The sequence below is a fragment of the Eretmochelys imbricata genome, chromosome 1 (assembly GCF_965152235.1).
Source record: "Eretmochelys imbricata isolate rEreImb1 chromosome 1, rEreImb1.hap1, whole genome shotgun sequence".
In the NCBI taxonomy this organism is placed as follows: Eukaryota; Metazoa; Chordata; order Testudines; family Cheloniidae; genus Eretmochelys; species Eretmochelys imbricata.
In genome coordinates this window covers 176,099,783-176,120,300 of record NC_135572.1, presented here as the reverse complement: position 1 = coordinate 176,120,300, position 20,518 = coordinate 176,099,783, and the positions used below count along the sequence as shown (strand labels likewise).

Below are 20,518 nucleotides of genomic sequence, written 5' to 3'. Positions count from 1 at the left end.
CCAGCAAACACCGGGACCACACGTTGCCATGCTTTGTTATGCAATGATTCCAGACTACGTGCTACTTGCCTGCCGTGGTAAAGTGTCCTACCATGGAGGACGCAATAAGGCTGCCCTCCCCAGAAACCTTTTGCAAAGGTATTGGGAGTACCTCCAGGACAGCTTCATTGAGATGTCCCTGGAGGATTTCCGCCCCATCCCCAGATACTTTAACAGGCTTTTCCAGTAGCTGTTCTGTCCGCGAATGCATCCCAAGTCTTCAGGGCAAAGTAATCATTAAACACGCTTGCTTTTAAACCGTGTATTGTATTTACAAAGGTACACTCACCAGAGGTACCTTCTCCGCCTTCAAGGTCTGGGAGCCCGGTTTGGGAGGTATTGGATCCAGGGTGATAAACAGTTCCTGGCCGTCAGGGAGAACGGTTTCTCCGCTTGCCTGGTGTGCGCTATCTTCAACCTCCCCCTTCTCATCTTCCTCATCCCTGTTGTGTGAGACTTCCCCCCTTGCAGGAGTCCACATACAGATGTGGGGCACTGGTAGGGGCACCCCCTAGAATTGTATGCAGCTTATCATGGAAGCGACATGTCTGGAGCTCTGACCCCGAGCGGCCGTTTGCCTCTCTGGTTCTTTGGTAGGCTTGCCTAAGCTCCTTAAGTTTCATGTGGCACTGGTGCAGTTCCCTGTGATAGCCTCTGTCCTTCATGCCTTTGGAGATTTTTTCAAATATTTTGGCATTTAGTCTTTTGAAACGGAGCTCTGATAGTATGGATTCGTCTCCCCATACAGCGATCAGATCCAGTACCTCCTGTTCAGTCCATTCTAGAGCTCTTTTGCGATTCTGAGACTCCATGGTATCCTCTGCTGATGAGATCTGCACGGTCACCTTGCCACACTGGCCAAACAAGAAATGAAATTCAAAAGTTCGCGAGGCTTTTCCTGTCTACCTGGCCAGTGCATCCGAGTTCAGAGTGCTGTCCAAAGCGTTCACAATGGAGCACTGTGGGATAGCTCCCGGAGGCCAATACCGTCAAATTGCGTCCACACTAACCCAAATTCGACCCGGCAATGTTAATTTCAGCGCTAATCCCCCTGTCTGGGAAGAGTACAGAAATCGATTCTAAGAGCCCATTAAGTCGACAAAAATGGCTTCGTTATCTGGACGGGTGCAGGGTTAAATCGATCTAACACTGCTTAATTCGACCTAAACTCGTAGTGTAGAGCAGGGCTAAAGAAGTTTATTATGTAAACCATTTTGTTACTTAACTGTGAGGCAGGCTCTAACAGACATCCTTTATAATGTAATGTTACACCTAAGACTGAAGGTCAGTCATTTGACCCTCTTGCTAATCTCTCATTTATGTATCTGAGAAACAATAATTATCAGTTGTAAATGCTGCTGCAAAGATCATTCTCTCAGCCTGTTGATTTTGATCCCTTGTCACAGATCAAGTCATGTGCTTGCTCTTTGCCACTCACTGGACTGCTGTGAGGGAATCCTGCTGCTGAATCCCAGGGTGTTTGAAGCCCCCAGAATGTGAATAGTCGAGGCACTGCTGTTTCCAGGCACACTCTTGAGATGCAGATTTTCTGTCTGCCAGACTTCATTGCCCACTTGTTAAATTTTCAAATGAGCACCTTTGTTTTCTCCCAGGCCTTCCCCTCATGCTTGGGAGGAGTTCCCCACAAACATCTGAAAAACTGCCTCATTATCCTTTTTACAGTCTCTCCCTGAGATGCCTAACAATTGTCAATTTTTGTAAGCTGCTTGTGTGCTGATACACTGTCTCTCATGCTGACCAGTATAGTCTCATTGTTTCCCTTTACTCCCCAAACTGTCTGTATTCATCTGTTGTCTCTTTTCTTGTATGTAGATTGTACGCTCTTGGGGGGTTGGGGGGGGGTGCATGTTTGCACATGTGGTGCATGTTTTTGTTCTGTGTGTTCAGCTCCTAGCACAGTGGGGTCCAAGACCAGGGCTACTAAGTGTTATGGTAATAGAAATAATAATTAATCAGGGAGGGAAGAAGCCTAATATAATTGCTCTCAAAACTCATAATCAGAACTATATTTATACTGAAATTCCAGTATTTATCCTACCATTAGCTATCATCAGTGCAGCCCCATGGATGGTAACACTAGTGGAAATACTGGTATGGATTAGGACAGGTTTTGATCTTTATCTCAGCTAAACAGTGATGGTAACTTTACACTGCTTTTGGAAATTTTCCCATTCTCTCTCTCTCAGGGACTATCCCTTCTCCTTTCCACTTGCTTGAGCGTTTTTAATGGGTGAGGTACAGGAGCCATTCTCTTCCTGGTGCAGTGGAGCTCAATGGCAGAGTGAGAGCAGGGGGTTGCAGGCTTTCCTGGGTGTAACCACAGCTCAGCCCTTGCTACCAGTGCTGCCACCAGCATAGTGACTCCTGAAAGAGCTTCTGCGTGGGATGGGGAGGGGCTTGGGTGCCTGTGCCCAGTCAGGTGCATGAGCTCCCTCTTCAGCTCCTCCTGCTCCTACTCATTTGAACTGTGTAGGGTGCGGTGGGATGAGCTTCTGAGCTAGAGGGAAGGATCCTGAGGGCTGCTAGTTTGTCAGCCCCACTGTAAAACCTGTTGCAAGAGGACCTCTTCTCATCTAAAGAGTCAGTCCTCTGTTAGGAGAATTTAGAGGATATTCTTTCTTCAAAACTCTAAAATGTATGATTTCTGCAGAGTGAACCTATGTAGATAACTTAACATTCTCTGACAGGCTACTGAGGAAATTTTATCACTTCCTCTTATATTTTGTTCTTTTAATTAAAAGGTAGGTGTGATCACCAGTCAGACTGTTACTCTAGAATTTAATGAAATAAGTGGGGAAAAAGACCTGTCATAAATATAAAGGGAAGGGTAAAAACCTTTAAAATCCCTCCTGGCCAGAGGAACAACCCTTTCACCTGTAAAGGGTTAAGAAGCTAGGATAACCTCACTGGCACCTAACCAAAATGACCAATGAGGAGACAAGATACTTTCAAAGATGGGAGAGGGGGAGAAACAATGCAGGTCCCCACATCTGTACCCTAGAGTTCAGAGTGGGGAAGGAACCTTGACAAGACCCTTTAAAAATACAGGCATTTCCCTTTATGGCTGTTTATGCAGCTTAATCCTCCATTCTTTCTGTTCACCTTGATGAATCATAAAGAATCACTTTTCCCTTTGCATGTCGCCTCTAAAAATAGGTTGTATTACTGAATAAGTTTGCTTACAGTATTGACATATCGCTCACCACATGCTAAGAAAAATTCTATTGTCCAGTAGCTCTGGACTGCCAAAAACCTACTGTCCTCTTGATAAACTGCTACCTTACATTCAAAATCCTAGATGCTTTGATTGACAGATGTGTCTGACATGCCCAAAATGAAAACCAGCTTGCTCACTTTCCTTGTAAATGTCAGCAATGACTTGCAAAATTCTCTCTCTATATATATACATTTTTTTTTTTTAATGTGACTCAATCTTAGTGGCACTAGAAACATGGAGATGAGAGGAGGATGCATCTGGTTGAATGAGAGCAAAAAGAAAAGCCCCTAGAATGAACTAGAGGTAAAGACATATGGGGGGTGATGGGCATTATTTTGGTATAGTGTATAGCTGGTGCCACTATTCAGTGCTTTTTGTTGACACTGACTTTCCTGCTAGGGGAAAGGGAGTTGGTGTTCTTCTGTTGATCAGATCCTGGTTTTGTTACTCTTCTTCACACTGTCTGCCTCCATTAAATTTTGTGTTGATTGCTCTACTGGAATTCCAGGAGGCGTTTACTTACTTGCAGACTGACCCACACGGCGTTGGATCATTTAAATGTGTCCAAATCAAACCAAACTAAACTTATCAAATGTGCATCTTAAGTAGTTCTCTAGGATCTGAAGATTCTGGATATTGGAATAGATAAAGCTCTGTGCTTAAACTTGTTTTGTTTTGTTGATAAAGCTTTTTATAACTCTGTTGAATAGTGGTTGTACAAAAGGAATTGTAATCTTTGCTTTCCTACAGTAATGAAAAGAATACAAGTGTTCTGTGCTTCTGAACTTGATAACTATGTCCCTGTGGAGCAAGGTCATCACCTACTGATGTTGCTTGGAAACCAGCTCAGGAACAAGAGCTTCAAAAATGTTCAGAACAGTTTGTGAATACAGGGACAGATACAAAAAGAATGGACTAGTGGGTAAAGATTAAACTCATTTATTGTCCTTTCGCTTTCAAATTTATTTTAATGATAGTCAAGCAAAGTATTTAGAAAAGTCCCTTTTTCACTTTGGAGTTACTTCCTAAGGCCCAGATTCTGCAAACGCCCATGTTAACTTTACTCACCTGAGCAGTGGAGACTACTAACATGAGTAAAGCTAAGCACATGTTAGCTGTTTGCAGGGTTTGAGCCTAAGTTATCTATAAATCTGTTTTAATAGTTATTTTATCTATTGCTTCACTCTGAGAAGAAATAACTTTTCTGACAATTGCTAAATGCAGACACACAAATTGTACTTGCTTAGCAAGTCTTTGCCATTGGAGTGTGCAACTTTTTAAATAGATTCCTGTCAGTAATCACGCTATTGACTGAAACTATCGCATCTTCTATTTATTATAGGTAGCATTCAAGATATAACGTTAGAGGAGAACATAGATCTTTTTTTTTTCCAGTTTCTTTAGTTTGTGCATAGACACACTTTGCCCCTTTCACTGTTTATCCTGTATGCATCCATTTCTCCTGTTTGTTTGATCCTTTAATACAGCAACAAGGGAAAATATTTCTTTAAAATAGGAAAACATGATTACATTTACTTTGGATTTGTATACAAAAATAAAAAGGTCCCTAGGCACCACTGTCATAAATTGCAAAAAGACAAGTAAAACTAACAGCCAGCAGAACTCTCCATCCATACAGACTGAACTTCATGCTCTGTGGCAGCCCTTACAAATAGATTTACCTTCCAGTGTGTCCTCAAAGTCAATGGACCTGGCCTATATTGGGGAGAGGGGAAGCTTGTTCTAGAACCGAGTCCACTCTCACATAGAACACTCTAGCTCCCTCTGTTAAATTAAAAGGGATTCAGATTCAGCATCTCCACTGTTCACAAGTGTGACCCTAGAGTACAAGGAGAGAGGTAGTCTCTAAGGGCTGGTCTACACTACAGCTGTAAGTTGACATAATTTTGGTCCTGCGCTGTGTTAATGGGAGATGCTGTACCGCTGGCTTACCTTACTCTTCTTAGGGAACTGGAGTACCAAAGTCAACAGGAGAGCACTCTGCCATTGATCTAGCAGGTCTTCACCAGACCCGCGAAATTAATACTGCAGCATCGATCGCAGCAGTGCTGATCTAATTGTAAGTATAGACGTGGCCTAAGTAAGGCCACAAACTCTATAGAGCTTTATAGGTCAAAACCACTTCAGTTCAGTCCAGAAAACCAATAGGCAGCCAACGTAGATCACAGAAGAAAAGTGTTATGTGCAGCCATTGAGAATCACCACTTATTATAAACAGGCCATTGTATTCTGCACCGATTTAAAATTCCAGGTTGAGGATATTGCAGTAATCCAATATGTAACAAAACCCACAAAAATTGATAGAGGGACCTGGTGACAAACGAAGTAAAAAACTTTTTACCTCAACTTTTTGCAAAATAATGAGATTGCAAATTGATGGTGCCTCCTTTTATGTGTATTGGAAAGCCTTGCTCATAGCTGAGTTTATACAGCGTTAGATGTTCTTTAGAAATAATTTATGCTCGTAATTTTATTATGATGATCTCTGTGCAGTGATGCTTTGCCATTTAGAGCTGCTATTATTCTTTAGTTTGCAGGGTTGTTGTAGCAGTGTTGGATATTAGAGAGACAGGAAGGTGGGTGAAGTAATACTTTTTTATTGGGCCAACCTCTGTTCATGAAAGAGAGACAGAGTAATCTTACACAGAGTGCTGTTTACACTTACCAGAATACTCAATTATTGGATTACTGCGCAGCCTCAAAATACTCTCTCACAAACAACATACAGCTCCTGTGCATAGTGCTTTTTAGAAGTTGCCATAAGCCATATCTAATGTGTACTAGGCTCCTGGTGGTTCTGTTTTGTTTCATGCTGAGCAGGAATTCAGGAGTGCCACTGACTGGGAGAGGTTTTATAGTGTGATACTGACTGCATTGTAATCCCTCGCAATCAGCAAAAAGAAAGTTTGTGGAAGTTGTTAACTTGTAAAGCTCAGTTTTTAGCATTCACGCTGACCTTTAAGACTTTCAAATAGATATAGATAATCTTCTTTGCACAACTCGGTAAAACATAGTAGGCAAAGAGGGTTTTTCAATATAAGATCTAAATTAAGGGATTGGTTTATATCTTACATAGTTCTTAGAAAATGTATATATTTTCTGCTACCGTGGTATTCAGTGTTCAAAAATATCTGCCTTATTACCCACAGTAGCTGCATACCCGAAGCAAGCAGCAATATTATCCCATCTCTTCCTTTTTTGCCCAAGCACTCCAAACTTACCATATTTAAGACTTCTTGAACATTTTCCAGGGAAATGAAATTAAATATAGCTATATAAATAAAATGCTTAAATGCAGCCATAGCTGTGTTTCTTTTCCACTTATTTTATTTTCACATTCTTTCCCTCAGTTTACTTTTCTCTTTTTCTTTTTGTGGATTCATCTTCCTTGCCCTCAAATTCTCACTATTATTAAGTTTGGGTTTCTTTAGTACTAGCCAAAGCAGCCTTTTCCTATTTGTTTCTTCCCTACTGCATCTTTGCCAACTGTTTTCACTAATTCCCTAGTTGCTGCTTATTTGTTACTACTGCTTCTTTCTCCTTGGTGTATATTCTTTTTGCTTTCTCTGACCCTTCTAGAATAAATTAGGTTGTCTCGCTGGTAAGGTACTTTTCAATAATAGATGTCCTAAAAATTTACTAGGCTTTATGCACCTAACATAAATTTCAAACCTTGTCCTTCAGCACTTGATATTTAGAGTATCTAAAGTAAAACAGAGATGATGATGAATTGGTCCATTGGAACTGAGTTTCTCTTTTAAAAACAAAACAAATAATTTGAATTAAAGGTTACCTACAGAAGAAGAAAAATAGCTTGTGTTCTTTATCCTGTTTCTTTAAAATGCATAAAGAAAGCTGGAACGGATTTATTTGAATTTTTTTATTCAGAATATCAGGTCCTAATTTCCCTGGTTTTGGAGGAAGACTACGCAAATAGTGGGATTACAATGTTACAAGAGTAGCTGATTACCAGTGTAGGTGAGAGAAGGAACTTTTGTAATTGTTCTGCTTAAATTTATTATTTTAATTAATTAATGCAAAGTCCTGTCAAACTCTTGGGAGGAGAAAAGATTCAACATCCAATCAGCTATATATGATGTATTTGCTTGCAGAGTTGCACCAGTTTATTTTTAGGTGTGAATTTAAATAATTTTGTTAAGCACTTGGTTTAAAAAGCTGTGTGGATACTTATTTAGGTTTAAACTGCATTTATTTCTGTGGAGTTTAAATGGATTGGGAACAGGTTTAAACTAAACAGAAATAAGATCAGTTTAACTAAATTGGTACAAGTTTGTGCTTAGACAAGGCTTTAGTACTTTAAGGAGTCCTCCAGCAACAATAGGAAGGTCGGGCGGGAGAAGGAGGGAAGGTTTGGTAATCCTAATTGATTGAAGATCTAAAAGAAACAAACAAAAAACAGGAAATAAAATTTTAGTCTTCCATAAAGAAATGAAAAAATCATTTTTTCCCTTTTGAAGGTCACTTTTAAGCATATTGTCTTTTACAGATCATTGACATTTAGAGTATCTAATAATGCACCATCCTGCTCTGCTTGGAAAAGAACTCTTCATACATCCTACCCATGATCAAATACTCTAGGTATTAGGGAATTTTCTAAGTGAGATACTCCTCAACATACTCAGTGGCTACCCTCTGATGACAAAGGCTAGATTTGCAGTAAAAACTTTTGCCAGTATAGTAATGTTAGGGGTGTGAATTATTAGTATTATTTATGATTGGAACAACGCTTCTATATGGGGGCTGGATGTGGGGGAGCCCTAGCACAGATGCAGTTACTCCAGCAAAATGGTACGTTATAGGTTATTTTGTTCAGTGAACTGGTATAAACAATACCATTAAAAGCACTCGTGCCAGGATAAGCTGCGTTATACTAGGAGGGTTTGCTACTATAGCTATGCCATCAAGCCTTTTCTTGCGTAGCTTAGGTCTAAGAGAGAATCCTTTTGCTTAGACCTCTAAGTTGGTATTAGTGCTATGACTACTTAAATGGGAATTTTATGGCTTCTCTCCTCCCTTCCCTCTCCCATCAAGATTTAAATCATAACTATATGTATCTGTTTTACTCACTTTAAAAAAAAAAAATAGCCAGTTTAAGGCATTGTGATTTTTCCAGAAAAAATATTTTTATGGATATATTTGAACTGATTGCATAAATTTGAGCAGAAATTACTGCATTAAAATTTTCGTAAAAGTCTTATTGTTTGCATCCTAAGTTCTAAACTGTCCCCTATACTAGAGAGTTTACAGTGGCACTGCGCCACAATAAGCTCTCTAGTGTTGCCCTTTAAGCCAATGGGCAGAGAACTCTCCTGTCAGCTTAATTACTCCTGAGCGACATAACTTATGTCGACATAAGCTGTCTTGTAGCCATGGACTAAGGGCTGGTCTACACTACGGCAGGGATTGATGCTCTGAGATTGATCCACCGGTGGTCGATTTAGCGGGTCTAGTAAAGACCCGCCTAATTGACTGCAGATTGCTCTCCAGTTGACCCTTATACTCTACCCCCGATGAGAAGAGTAAGGTAAGTCACATCGACCCCCCGCAGTGTAGACTCTGTGGTAACTCGACCTAAGTTACTTTGACTCCAGCTACGTAACATAGGTCGACTTACTGCGGTAGTGTAGACATAACCTAAGAAATGAAACTCTGAAAGGATGACCAGGAAATGAGTAATTTATATTAATAATGTGAACAGGACATGAATTTTAACGACAGTCCCTTTGAAGTAGCCTTGCCTCTTCCTGCCCTTCCTTCCCCATCATCAGCCTGTAGTGTTTCTTGAAAAATTATGTTTGGTGTTATATTACTGGTTATTTTTACTTTAAAATGAAAACCAAAGAGTCTGTATGCACTAACTTAAAAACACATTTTTAAAATCAAACCCCTGAAAACTATTTTTGCTTTATTTGCTGTCAGCACAAAGTTCTGTTTTTCTGTTATAGTTGATGTCAACAGCTTAGGCAGTGCAAGAAATGTAAGTCTGGTACATGTTAGGTCTGGTACACTTGCTGAGAACATGACTGCATGGAAATCCCACCAGTGCTATGATTACTTCAGCTGCACTCGTGGTAGCTTGGGTGGGGCAAGCGTAGGGAAGAGTGTAGCAGCTTCTAACATTTTTACCACTATCAGCTTCCTACTCAGGCTTTCACTGATGCAACTGAATCCGTGGTAGCACCAATGGGAGATTCCTTAAAATTAGGTCTTGTGTATACAAGGGTAATTATGTTAAAGTGCTGAACACTTAATTCTAGTCTTGGTGGTTAAAAGCTTTTTGGTTTGTAAAAGGAAAATCTTCTTGAGTAAGACATTTTCAATTAATTTTCTGCTTTCTCCCTTTACCTGTGTTGTTTTACTGTTCATATGGAGAGGCTAGGCATATTGCATCAGGAGAACATCCTTCACATTCAGTTACTAGGAAGTGGGCCATTAACTCGCTGTATCAGTTGAATTCACTTTAGCATGAAGTCCGTATTAGAGCAATAACTCTGCTGTAGTTAAGGTTAAGAACATTTTTCTGTTTAAAACCCAAGTCCTCTAAGTGCTCTAAAATCTATACTGGTTACTTGGATTGCCTCATGGGAGTGTGGGGTTCAGTAAGGTGCTGTGCTCTTGTGTCCCCTACGTTACTGATCTCTAGACTGTCTCTTTGCCCCTCTTATATTACCCAAAGTTTATTGTCTCTGTTTCAAGAGCCAGGAACCTTCCTGGGGTGCAGACTCTCTCCCCTGGCATGATTGTTTAACGGTCTTCTCCCCTACTTGTCTAATTTAATGGCTTTATTTACTGTATATGCAAATGTATTTCTGTTGTCCTCTGCCTGTAATCAAGTCAGAAGGTAAATACACATTCCTTTGCCTAGGGCAGGCTGGGTTCTTGCTCTGCCTCCCAAACACATTTTAAGAACGTATATGAGCATACATCTATAACTTTTTATGTACAGTCTGTACATACATAACACTGATTTTTCAGGACCAGCATATCCCCAGTTTACATATGATACCTTACATGACACCTTTATAATGTATGTTGGGGCACTGTGTGTGACAGGCCTGCTGTGAGTTACAGTATGGGGGCCCTCTGTCAGCTGGCATTGAGGGACTCTAGGGTCACAGACCCCCTAGGAGTCCTATCTAAAAAATTAGTCATTGTGGAAGGATTGTTGTATGTTCAACAAAGTGCACAATGGCTTTTTTAAGTGCTATTCAAGCTGCAATTGAAATAATCCGATCTTTTGAATCTTGTATTGCTACGTAAAATAATTGTATTTGTAATAAGTCCTTTACTGCTATGTGATCTCTGATGGATGGGTTTGTGCTTATTTTCTCTTGGCTGTATTTATTGGCTGAGACTGGAGAAAACGTGGTAACAAGCAACCGGAAACTGTATGGGGCTATAGAAATTCAGTCTGCATCTGTTATACTATCAGCTGCGAGTAGTTTTAAAATGCACTTAAAAAAACAGTATGGGAACTCTGATTCCTATATGCCTCTTCTTCATGCTTCCCATGGATGGTCATTCTAGGCTGTGTTAGTTGGAGTTGGATTTAGCTGGAAGGCAGACTTGAAGATGTCTCATTACCCTCTCTCACTGAGGTGATGGTAGGAGAAAGGGGGACGGGGACAGTTTTACTAGACTGATACTGAGTTGAAGGTCTTTGTTAATCTGCCTCACTGTGATGCCCTTAATACGAATTCACATAGCAACAGTAATCTATAACAGCTAGTGACTCTGCTAAATTCATTTTTAAAGTGTTGTCTCTGCATAGACTGTTTCTTTCCTTTGTATTTTTAAACAAATGTAAGGTTTATTTGGTAGCAATAAAATTCCCTCTAAAAGCCTCTTAACGCCAAATGTGCTTGTTACAGTGGCTTTGGGTCTGTACGGATCTTTTGTGACAGGTGGTATTCCACTCTTGATTGAATTGAGAGTTTTGGCTCAATCCACAGTGGGAAGCTATCGTAGTTTGGAAATAATGTTTATATTCGCTTAAACATGATTCCAGAAAACCAGTTTTTCTAATACATTCTGCTAGTATAGATAGATCCAAACTGTGTTAAACCCGTATTTTTACAGAGATGCTCTGGACTCGGTAATGATATATATATATATACACACTGGCTGGTAATAATGTGTTGGTAATATTTTTCTAGAAACTTATTTCAGCTGATTCTGTGTATTCTATAACCTCATACTAAACTGTTGGGGGGTTGTCTCACTTGTCACATAGGAAGGCAGACAGACCAAGAGTGATTTAAAAATCTGGTTACCCTCTGACCATATGACACTTTGACCAAGTTCCCACATCTCTTCTCTGCTACTCCAATAAATAGGATGAAATTCAGTAAGGACAAATGGAAAGTACTCCACTTAGGAAGGAACAATCAGTTGCACACATACAAAATTGGAAATGACTTCCTAGGAAGGAATACTGCGGAAAGTGGTCTGGGGGTAACAGTGGACCACAGGCTAAATATGAGTCAACTGTGCAAAGCTATTGCAAAAAAAACAAACATCATTCTGGGATGTATTAGCAGGAGTATTCTAAGCAAGACATGAGAAGTAATTCTTCTGCTCTATTCCACGCTGATTAGGCCTCAACTGGAGTATTGTGTCCCGTTCTGGGCACCTCATTTCAGGAAGGATATGGACAAATTGGAGAGAATCCAGAGAAGAGCAACAAAAATTATTAAAAGTCTAGAAAACATGACCTATGAGGGAAGACTGAAAAAACTGGGTTTGTTTAGTCTGGAAAAGAGAAGACTGAGGGGGGATGTAACAGTTTTCAAGTAGGTAAAAGGTGGTTACAAGGAGGAGGGAGAAAAATTGTTTTTCTTAACCTCTGTGGATGGGACAAGAAGCAATTGGGTTAAATTGCAGGAAGGGAGGTTTAGGTTGGACATTAGGGAAAAACTTTCTAACTATCAGGGTGGTTAAGCTCTGGAATAAATTGCCTAGAGAGGTTGCGGAATCGCCATCATTGGAGATTTTTAGGAGCAAGTTAGACAAACACTTGTCAGGAAAGGTCTAGATAATACTTAGTTCTGCCATGAGTGCAGGGGACTGGACTAGATGACCTCTCAAGGCCCCTTGCAGTCTTATGAGTCTATGAAATTGAAATGTCCCCCCCCCCGAATGTATCACCTAATAATTGAATGTAGATGTTTAAGCAAAGTAGCATTATAAATAGAAGTGGGAAGAAGGACCAGATGCTTCTTGTAGTTCTGCATCTATGTAATCAAAACTGTGCTGAGGAATTTCTAACAGTCAGATTCTCCTCAGCAACCTGGGACTTGGTAGAATCTGATTATGAGAACTCCTCATCTGAGAAGACGTTCCTCTGGCTGTCATTTGAAGGTAGCTTTGACTTCAGTTTTGCAGCAAGGCTGACAACTCATCTTGAAACAAATTTTACCTAAGACAGAATGGTGAGTCTCAGAGTTGTCCCTGTTAAGTTTTAGTACAGTAACTCCTCGCTTGACATTTGTAGTTATGTTCCTGAAAAATGCTACTTTAAGCGAAACGATGTTAAGCAAATCCAATTTCCTCTTAAGAATTAATGTAAATGGGGGGGTTAGGTTCCAGGGAAATGTTTTTCGCCAGACAAAAGACTATTTTTATATATATAATACACACACACACACTATAAGTTGTAAAGAAACACACACACACACACACACTATAAGTTGTAAAGAAACAATTTAATACTGTATACAGCAATGATGATTGTGAAGCTTGGTTGAGGTGGTGGAGTCAGAGGGTGCGATATTTCCCAGGGAGTGCCTTATTGCTAAATGATGAACTAGCCCTTGGCTGAGCCCTCAAGGGTTAACATATTGTTGTTAATATAGCCTCACACTCTACAAGGCAGCACAAATGGAGGGAGGAGACACTGCATGGCAGAGAGAGACAGGTAGGGGTGGGTGGGTGGGTGTATGTGAGAGAGAGACTGAGACCAAGTGAGAGAGAGTGCTTGTCTACACTGGCACTTTACAGTTTTCTTGCTCAGGAGTGTGAAAAAACACACCCCTGAGTGCTGTAACGTGCCAGTATAGACAGTACCAGCACTGGGAGCTACATCCCTCATAGAGGTGGGTTTTTTTAGAGCGCTGGGAGAGCTCTCTCCCCACGCTTGTCACAACACACAAGCCACATTAAAGTGCTGTCATGGCAGCACTTTAACGTTGCCAGTGTAGACTAGCCCAGAGACACACATTGCCCTTTTAAGTACACTGACCCCAATCTAAGTAAACTGCCTTTTTAAGTAGATCAGCAAGTTGAGACATCAGCTGCTGCCAGCAAGCTCCCTCCGTTCTGAGCCCTGTCGTCCCTCTGCTCCTGCTCTGTGGAGATGCTTTATATTGGAGCATTGCACAACTTTAAATGAGCATGTTCTCTAATAGATCAGCAACAAAACAATATTAACCGGGACAATGTTAAGTGAGAAGTTACTGCACAGAATTTTAGTTTTACTACTTCAGATAAGAAATTACCATTTTAAACCACTTAACCTTCTAGACTATCACAAATGTTAACTTTCAGCAAGATGTTTGCACCCAACAATAGATTCAAAACATCAAGTACTTTTCTGGTTCATCTCATAATTTACATAGTGAAATATTCCTCTTGGAACATTTCCTGATTGCTAAACAAATACTTTGTGATTCTGCTATAAAACACATGACAGATGAACACATGTAGATTTAAGATAGCTTCTGGCCGCTTACTTAAGTCTTTTTTTATGTAAATCCTGTTTCATCATTGTATAGTTTATCTTTCTTCTTTTGAAACATTGGACTGAGCGGAATCTGTCGCTTGGAAACATATTGTTCTTTGAGCATACCATGCAAATGAGGATTATGCTGAGTTTTCCAGGGGATCAGGCAGAAAAGGCTAAGGCAAAAATTAAATCTAAAAAACTCAGTAGGATTTTTGGAAAAGATTAATCCACCCATTCCTTTAAAGCAAAATGATCCTTATGTTTCAAGAACAAGTAATTTAAGTTCAAGATTTCACAACTGTCCTGTCTGACTTAACTGACCTTAGCAGTATGCTATATGTCCTCATCTTGCCAGAGAGGTAGCGTTAGGATTGTGGGATGCTTTTACTGTTGACATGAAAAGGTCACTGTCAAAGGGTTTTAGTTATGATATGTATGCTTTCTATAGGACTTCTGTTGCATAAAACGAGCGTGTGTTTGTGTAGGAGATAGAAAATGAGGAAGGGTGTAGCTTTTCCTGATTCAAGTGACTATTTATAGGACTCCCAGGTTGACTGATTAACATTATATCCAGTTTGCTTCATTGTTCCATAACACAGTATGGCACAGGGTTTGTTGGGTAAGCTCTGCTAAAAATATGTCTGACTAGACCATTCTAGTTCTGTACACTGAACCATGTATTATGGCTAAGATTTTCAAAAGTGAGTGCCTGAAGTTAGGCATCTGTATAAGCAGTCTGACTTTCAAAGATGCTGAGCTCCAAGCAGTTTCTATTACAGTGAAGGGAGCTGTTGGGTGCTCAGAACTTTGGATAATTGGGCAACTTCCTTGGTATCCACTTTTGAAAATCTTGGCCTGTGCCTAATGGAAAGTTTATCTTAAAAGCTGAATGTTTATGCATAGATTTGAGTTATTGTTTGTTGAATTAGTAGAGGTTTAACACTTGTTTATACCGTCACTTTTTTTCCCCCCTTAGGTCTAACAAAAGGCCTAAAGATAACTTCAACTGAGCAGCCTATGGTTGAAAAAGCTCAAGGGGAGAAAGTTACATTGCCATGTACATTCACTGTCTCACCAGAAGATCAAGGCCCACTAGATGTTGAATGGGTCTTAATACCAATAGATAATCAAAAGAAGGAACAAACAGTGAGTAGAGACAGCTTTTTAGAGATCATTTAATTCCTAGCTGTTGTAAGAGCTCTGAAGGTTAAAGCTTTCTGCCCATAAACACCTCTTGTTCTCTGAATTTTGCCTCTTTCAGGTCAGGGCACTTGTGATCTTGCATGTCTGTGAAGCACCATGCACAGGAATAGTAAACAATGAATTCCAGTTATATAAACATAATTAAGATCTAGAAGGACAAGTGATTGCTCCTTATAAGTTAGTGAACTGTAAAGAGAAAATAACTCCAGGATAATGTTATTTTTCATTTTTTCAGTTACTGATAAAGACAATGCTGTGTTGAACCAAACAAGTCATCTTTTACAAAGAAAATACTTAAAAGAAATTCTTAGATCTTAAAATATATTAGTCCCATTCCATTCTTTAGAAGCAATACTAGTAAATTTAGATGAGCCCCTTCGTGCAGAGGTTTACAGTATTAGCATGTAGCAATTTTAAACAGCTATTAATAGTTTATTCATTTCCCATCAGATAAATTGCATTGTGTGGGTTTTTTATTATTCTAGTTAGAATTATTTTTACACATGAAAAGATGACTTTCAAAGAAATAGAACTGTGGTTCATTTGAAATATTCAAATTGTTATGCAGATTTTATTTTCAAGAAAATACCCGTTTTTTTTTCCTTTCCTTTAGATCATTATGTACTCTGTAGACAGGATTTATAATAATTACTATGAAGCTATGAATGGACGGGTACAGTTCACTAATCCTGATCCCAAATCTGGTGACGGCTCCATAGATATCCTGAATCTAAAGTCAACAGACACGGGCACATACCAGTGCAGAGTGAAGAAGGCTCCTGGAGTTGAAAGCCAAAAAATACAGTTGACTGTGCTTGGTAAGATAACTTGTACAGATGCTATATGCTGTATATGTTTTTGAGGGCAAATTGTTACATGCCATATTACATTTGCCACTTAAAATGAGAGAGGTGCTTGTGTAAAATAAATTCATAATCTAATACTGAATTGTAAGTGGATAAATTGTTATTTAGTAGGGCTGTCAAGCGATTAAAAAACATTAATTGCGAGATTAAAAACATTAATCACAGTTGTAATCGCACTGTTAATAATAGAATATCATTTATTTAAATTTTTGTGGGTTTTCTATATTTTCAAATAGAGGGTCGGGTGGGGGCTCCGGGCTTCAGCCTTGCTCTGGTCTCCAGCCCCTCTTGGTGCTTGGGGTTCCAGCCCCTACCTGCTGCTGATGCCTTCCACCCTCACACACGTATGTGATTAATGTGTTAAAAAAATTAACACGTTAAGTTTGCTTTCAGTGAATAGCCGGTGTTAACTGAGATTAATTGATAGCCCTATTATTTAGTGTTCAAAAATTAGAGGATTGATACCCCACTTCCCCCAGTGGAATAGGGAGAAGGAGGACAAAAATGTAGAAATAATGAACATTTCTTGAAAATGGCTCTAAAATTGGTTTGCCCTTGTAGGAAACATAAGCGTTAAAAAACTTAGGCTGATTTCAAGTTTTGTGCAGTGAAAAATGATTTACTTGCTAAGGCTTAATTAATGGACACCATAAGTGACTTTTAATTTAAATAATACTTGATTTATTAGTAAAGCCAGCAAGGACTAAATGCTACATTGAAGGATCACAAGAAACTGGAAGAGACCTTACCCTGAAATGTGTATCAGAAGAAGGCTCCCCACTGTTGTCCTACAACTGGAGAAAATTAACTGGCACAGAGGAACTTCCGGCAACATCATTATTGAGTAATGTTTATCCTTTATTATTTTAATATATTTAAGATGGATAATAGGCCTTGTCTTCATGTTTTTATTTCACCTTGAAATGCTAAACTTTTTTTATGCCTAGGCTTAATGTCTTAAGACCTGGTACCTCGCAGATTACCTGTGTTAAACACATCCCTTAAACTCTTGGCAAGGAAATATTCTCAGCAGATGAGTGGTATGGAGTACCAAGACTTAATACTGAAATTAAATACTATGGAATCAACTTCCAGTTATTCATAAAAGAATGATAGTATTATATATGACAGCTCTTTGCAGCTTGACAGATGTCTCATTTTTTTTCAAACTAATGTCAACATAACTAAGAAACTGACTTTTTAAATAAATTTGTTGTAATGGATTAACACCTTTGGAAATATTGAATAATAACCATTAATGGAAAATTTTAACCAAAGTTTCTTCAATATTTGTAGATAAAGATACAGGTGAATTGTCTCTGAAAAATGCCTCTGAGGAGTACTCTGGTACATACAGTTGTGTGGCTGCAAACAGAGTTGGCACTGATGACTGTTTCGTTGTGCTAAATGTCACTCCTCGTAAGTACTTGCTGTATAGTAGTTGCCGCAGAATCAGAAATGTTGATGAATGAGTTAAAGAAATAGTCATTTGATCCTTTTGTAATCTATAAAAGAAACATACTGTAGAACAGGTAGCTGACAGCGTTTTTAATTTTGTCATATTTTTGAGTATTGAGCATTCTTTCAGCTCCTATAAATGTCAGCCTTTTGACTTGTCTTTCCATGTGAATTAAGATTTTTTTTTTTGTTTATTTAAACATGTGTATAAGTAGTGATGTATCAATTCAGTAATATTTCTCCGTATAGGGAACATTTGTTTTTATTTTAAGGTGTAAGGGGAATTCTCTGGTTATGCAAATTAAGTTAAAGGCCAGTATTGTAGTAATTTGTGTTAATCTATTTTAGCTATAAATACAGCTGGCACAATTGCTGGAGCAGTTATTGGAACTCTTCTGGGTCTCTTTTTATTGGCCTTTCTCGTCTTCTGTTGCTGTAAGAAACGTAAAGAGAAAAAATATGAAAAAGAAGTGCATCATGATATTAGGTAATGACCTTTTGTCTTTACCCTTTGAACAGTAATATCTGAAACTAGAACATAACTTCCTCTTAAAGTTTTTTTCGTGGGTAATATATTCATTATGGCTGATTAGAATTCTGCATTGACCTAAGCCAGTGCATTAAGCCAGTGTGATAGCTAAGCCTATATAACCTTATACTTTTAATGTAGTATACATTAATATGCCTGTATCCTATTTTCTGATATGTTTCAATGTTTTGTTCAGTTAAAAAGGATTCTGAAAGTGGTAAATATTTGAAACACATTTTGTTTAAAGTAATGAACAGTATTAATGTTTTTGCTACTTTTATTTTTGGAATAGAAAAAAAGTAGACATTTAAAAATCCCTCAAAACAGCAGTACATTCTTGGTTTAAACCACTTTTATTTTTAACTATTTTCAGAGAGGATGTTCCTCCTCCAAAGAGTCGTAGTTCAACAGCACACAGCTATATAGGCAGCAATCGTTCTTCCCTGGGTTCAATGTCTCCCTCCAATATGGAAGGCTATGCCAAGACTCCATATAATCAAGTACCAAGTGAAGACTTTGAACGTCGTTCTGGTCAAAACCCAAACTTTCCACCATCAAAGGTAGCTGCACCTAATCTAAGTAGAATGGGAGCTGTCCCTGTGATGATTCCAGCACAAAGCAAGGATGGGTCCATAGTATAGAATGGTGCTAATTTATGCTTTTTTTTAAATTATTCTTTACAAATATTAAAAACAAAACAAAAAAACCTTGTTCCAGCCTACATTTAAAAAGTGCACAAAATTGTCCTTGAAGTAAATGAACAGTTAGTTTGAACAGCCATCACTTTTGCTTATTAATTTTGAACTGTTATTAAAATATATTAATTAAAAGCTTCAGCAAAAGCATTTAAGTTCCTAATGAGATGTGAAACAATGGAGGTATTTGAATTTTAGATGAAGAAACACCATATCAGCTAGATGTGGAATTCTGAATATGAAACACAACATTGTGTATTTTTGACAGTGAAGACATTGCAACTGTACTCCATGAAATTAGATTTCCAGAGACTTCACCCTCAAAATTTGGAATGACTTAAATACTTTGACTCCTTGGCCATTCTGTGATAATGGCCACAGTGGCTGAAGTACTTGAATGATCTAAATATTTTACTGAAAGTCTGTGGAAATCTTTACCTTTCGTAATGTGCTTTTTGGGGCATCTTCTGAATTGCTGAGAACTCGTATATCATGGGCTACCAGTTGCAGTTACTTGAATCCGATCAACTAATAAACTTGATTTTGGGATTAAATGCAACAAGTGGAAATGCTACAGGAGACCTTGCAAGCTTTATGAAACCCCAATTTTAAGAGAAGCGCATTTTATTATAGTCATGCCAAGCAACCCAAAACTGTTCACTGACATTAAAGGGGCATGATCAAGTTTATACCAACTTGTTACTCATGGAACCTAGTCTTCCAAAACTTCAACTGTTGTTGTTTTCCCATGAAAAATGGATATGTGTTTGTGGACAAATAGTTAAATTATGCAGGACAGATATTTATCTGTCTTAAGATTTTCAGAACCTTGCTTTAGTTTTCTAAATCTCACTTTAGGTTTTTAAATCCATATTTTGTCCATCTGGATTTAATGGGAAAAGATGAGTGCTCATCAGTTTGTAAAATCTGCCCACTTATTTTGGAAACTTATTTTTGACCCTAGTGTATATACACAGTACAACATTAGTCTGCTATTTTAGGACATTGTGTAAACAGTTTTTGTACAAAGAATTTGTAAAAGGGGTAAAAGAGCTTGGTCCTCGGTGTCCCCATTAAAAACAAACCAACCTCTAAATGTTGGTACCAAACACTTTAATTACATTTACTTTCTCATAACAAAAATAGAATTTCAAATAATTTCTCCTCTTCATGCACTGTGGTTATCCAAAATTGTAGATATAGAACTAAAATTCATTATTTTGTTTTGTTTTTCGTTTTTTTTAAAAAAAAAACCTTTCACAATTTACAAACTTTAAAAAAAAAAGGTTTCGAGTGTGGTTTCTGTACTAGTTTCAGACTTATTAAAGTACTGTTGATATCTTGTGATAGCTATTGGGTTGTTGTGGATAGTGTATTTGAATTTTGCATCATTTTGAGTCTTTGAAAGTAATGTTTTTCAGAACAAAGAATTTTGTAAATTTAAAATGTCAATAGTGGATACTAAACTGCCAAATATTTTTCAAACTGAAAAGGAAGATAGAGTGCAACACTGATCTTATTTAAGGTAAATGTCCAAACTGCCTGTGTGAAAGATACTAGATCTATCTGTATTACAATGATGTGAGACACAAGGTTTTCTCAAGAGTTTAGGGAAGCTTTAGGTTACAGTGTCTGTTTTTTCTATAGCTGACTAGGTCTGTGAAATTATTCAGCTTGCTCTTAGATGTTTGTCCTAGTTATAGGTAGATACATAATTTTTTATCT

The 20,518-nt window shown here is 38.4% G+C and overlaps 1 protein-coding gene across 1 annotated transcript in view; it reads left to right on the top strand.

Moving 5' to 3' along the window:
- CXADR (CXADR cell adhesion molecule) overlaps positions 1-18,739 on the top strand; it is a 32,464-nt gene extending 13,725 nt beyond the window's left edge. Inside the window, exons 2-7 of the mRNA XM_077815184.1 lie at positions 15,019-15,188; positions 15,859-16,063; positions 16,800-16,955; positions 17,408-17,530; positions 17,918-18,056; positions 18,472-18,739. Of these exons, the coding sequence (XP_077671310.1) occupies positions 15,019-15,188; positions 15,859-16,063; positions 16,800-16,955; positions 17,408-17,530; positions 17,918-18,056; positions 18,472-18,739 (1,061 nt within the window). The remainder of the gene's footprint in view (positions 1-15,018; positions 15,189-15,858; positions 16,064-16,799; positions 16,956-17,407; positions 17,531-17,917; positions 18,057-18,471) is intronic.
- Positions 18,740-20,518: the final 1,779 nt, after the last annotated feature.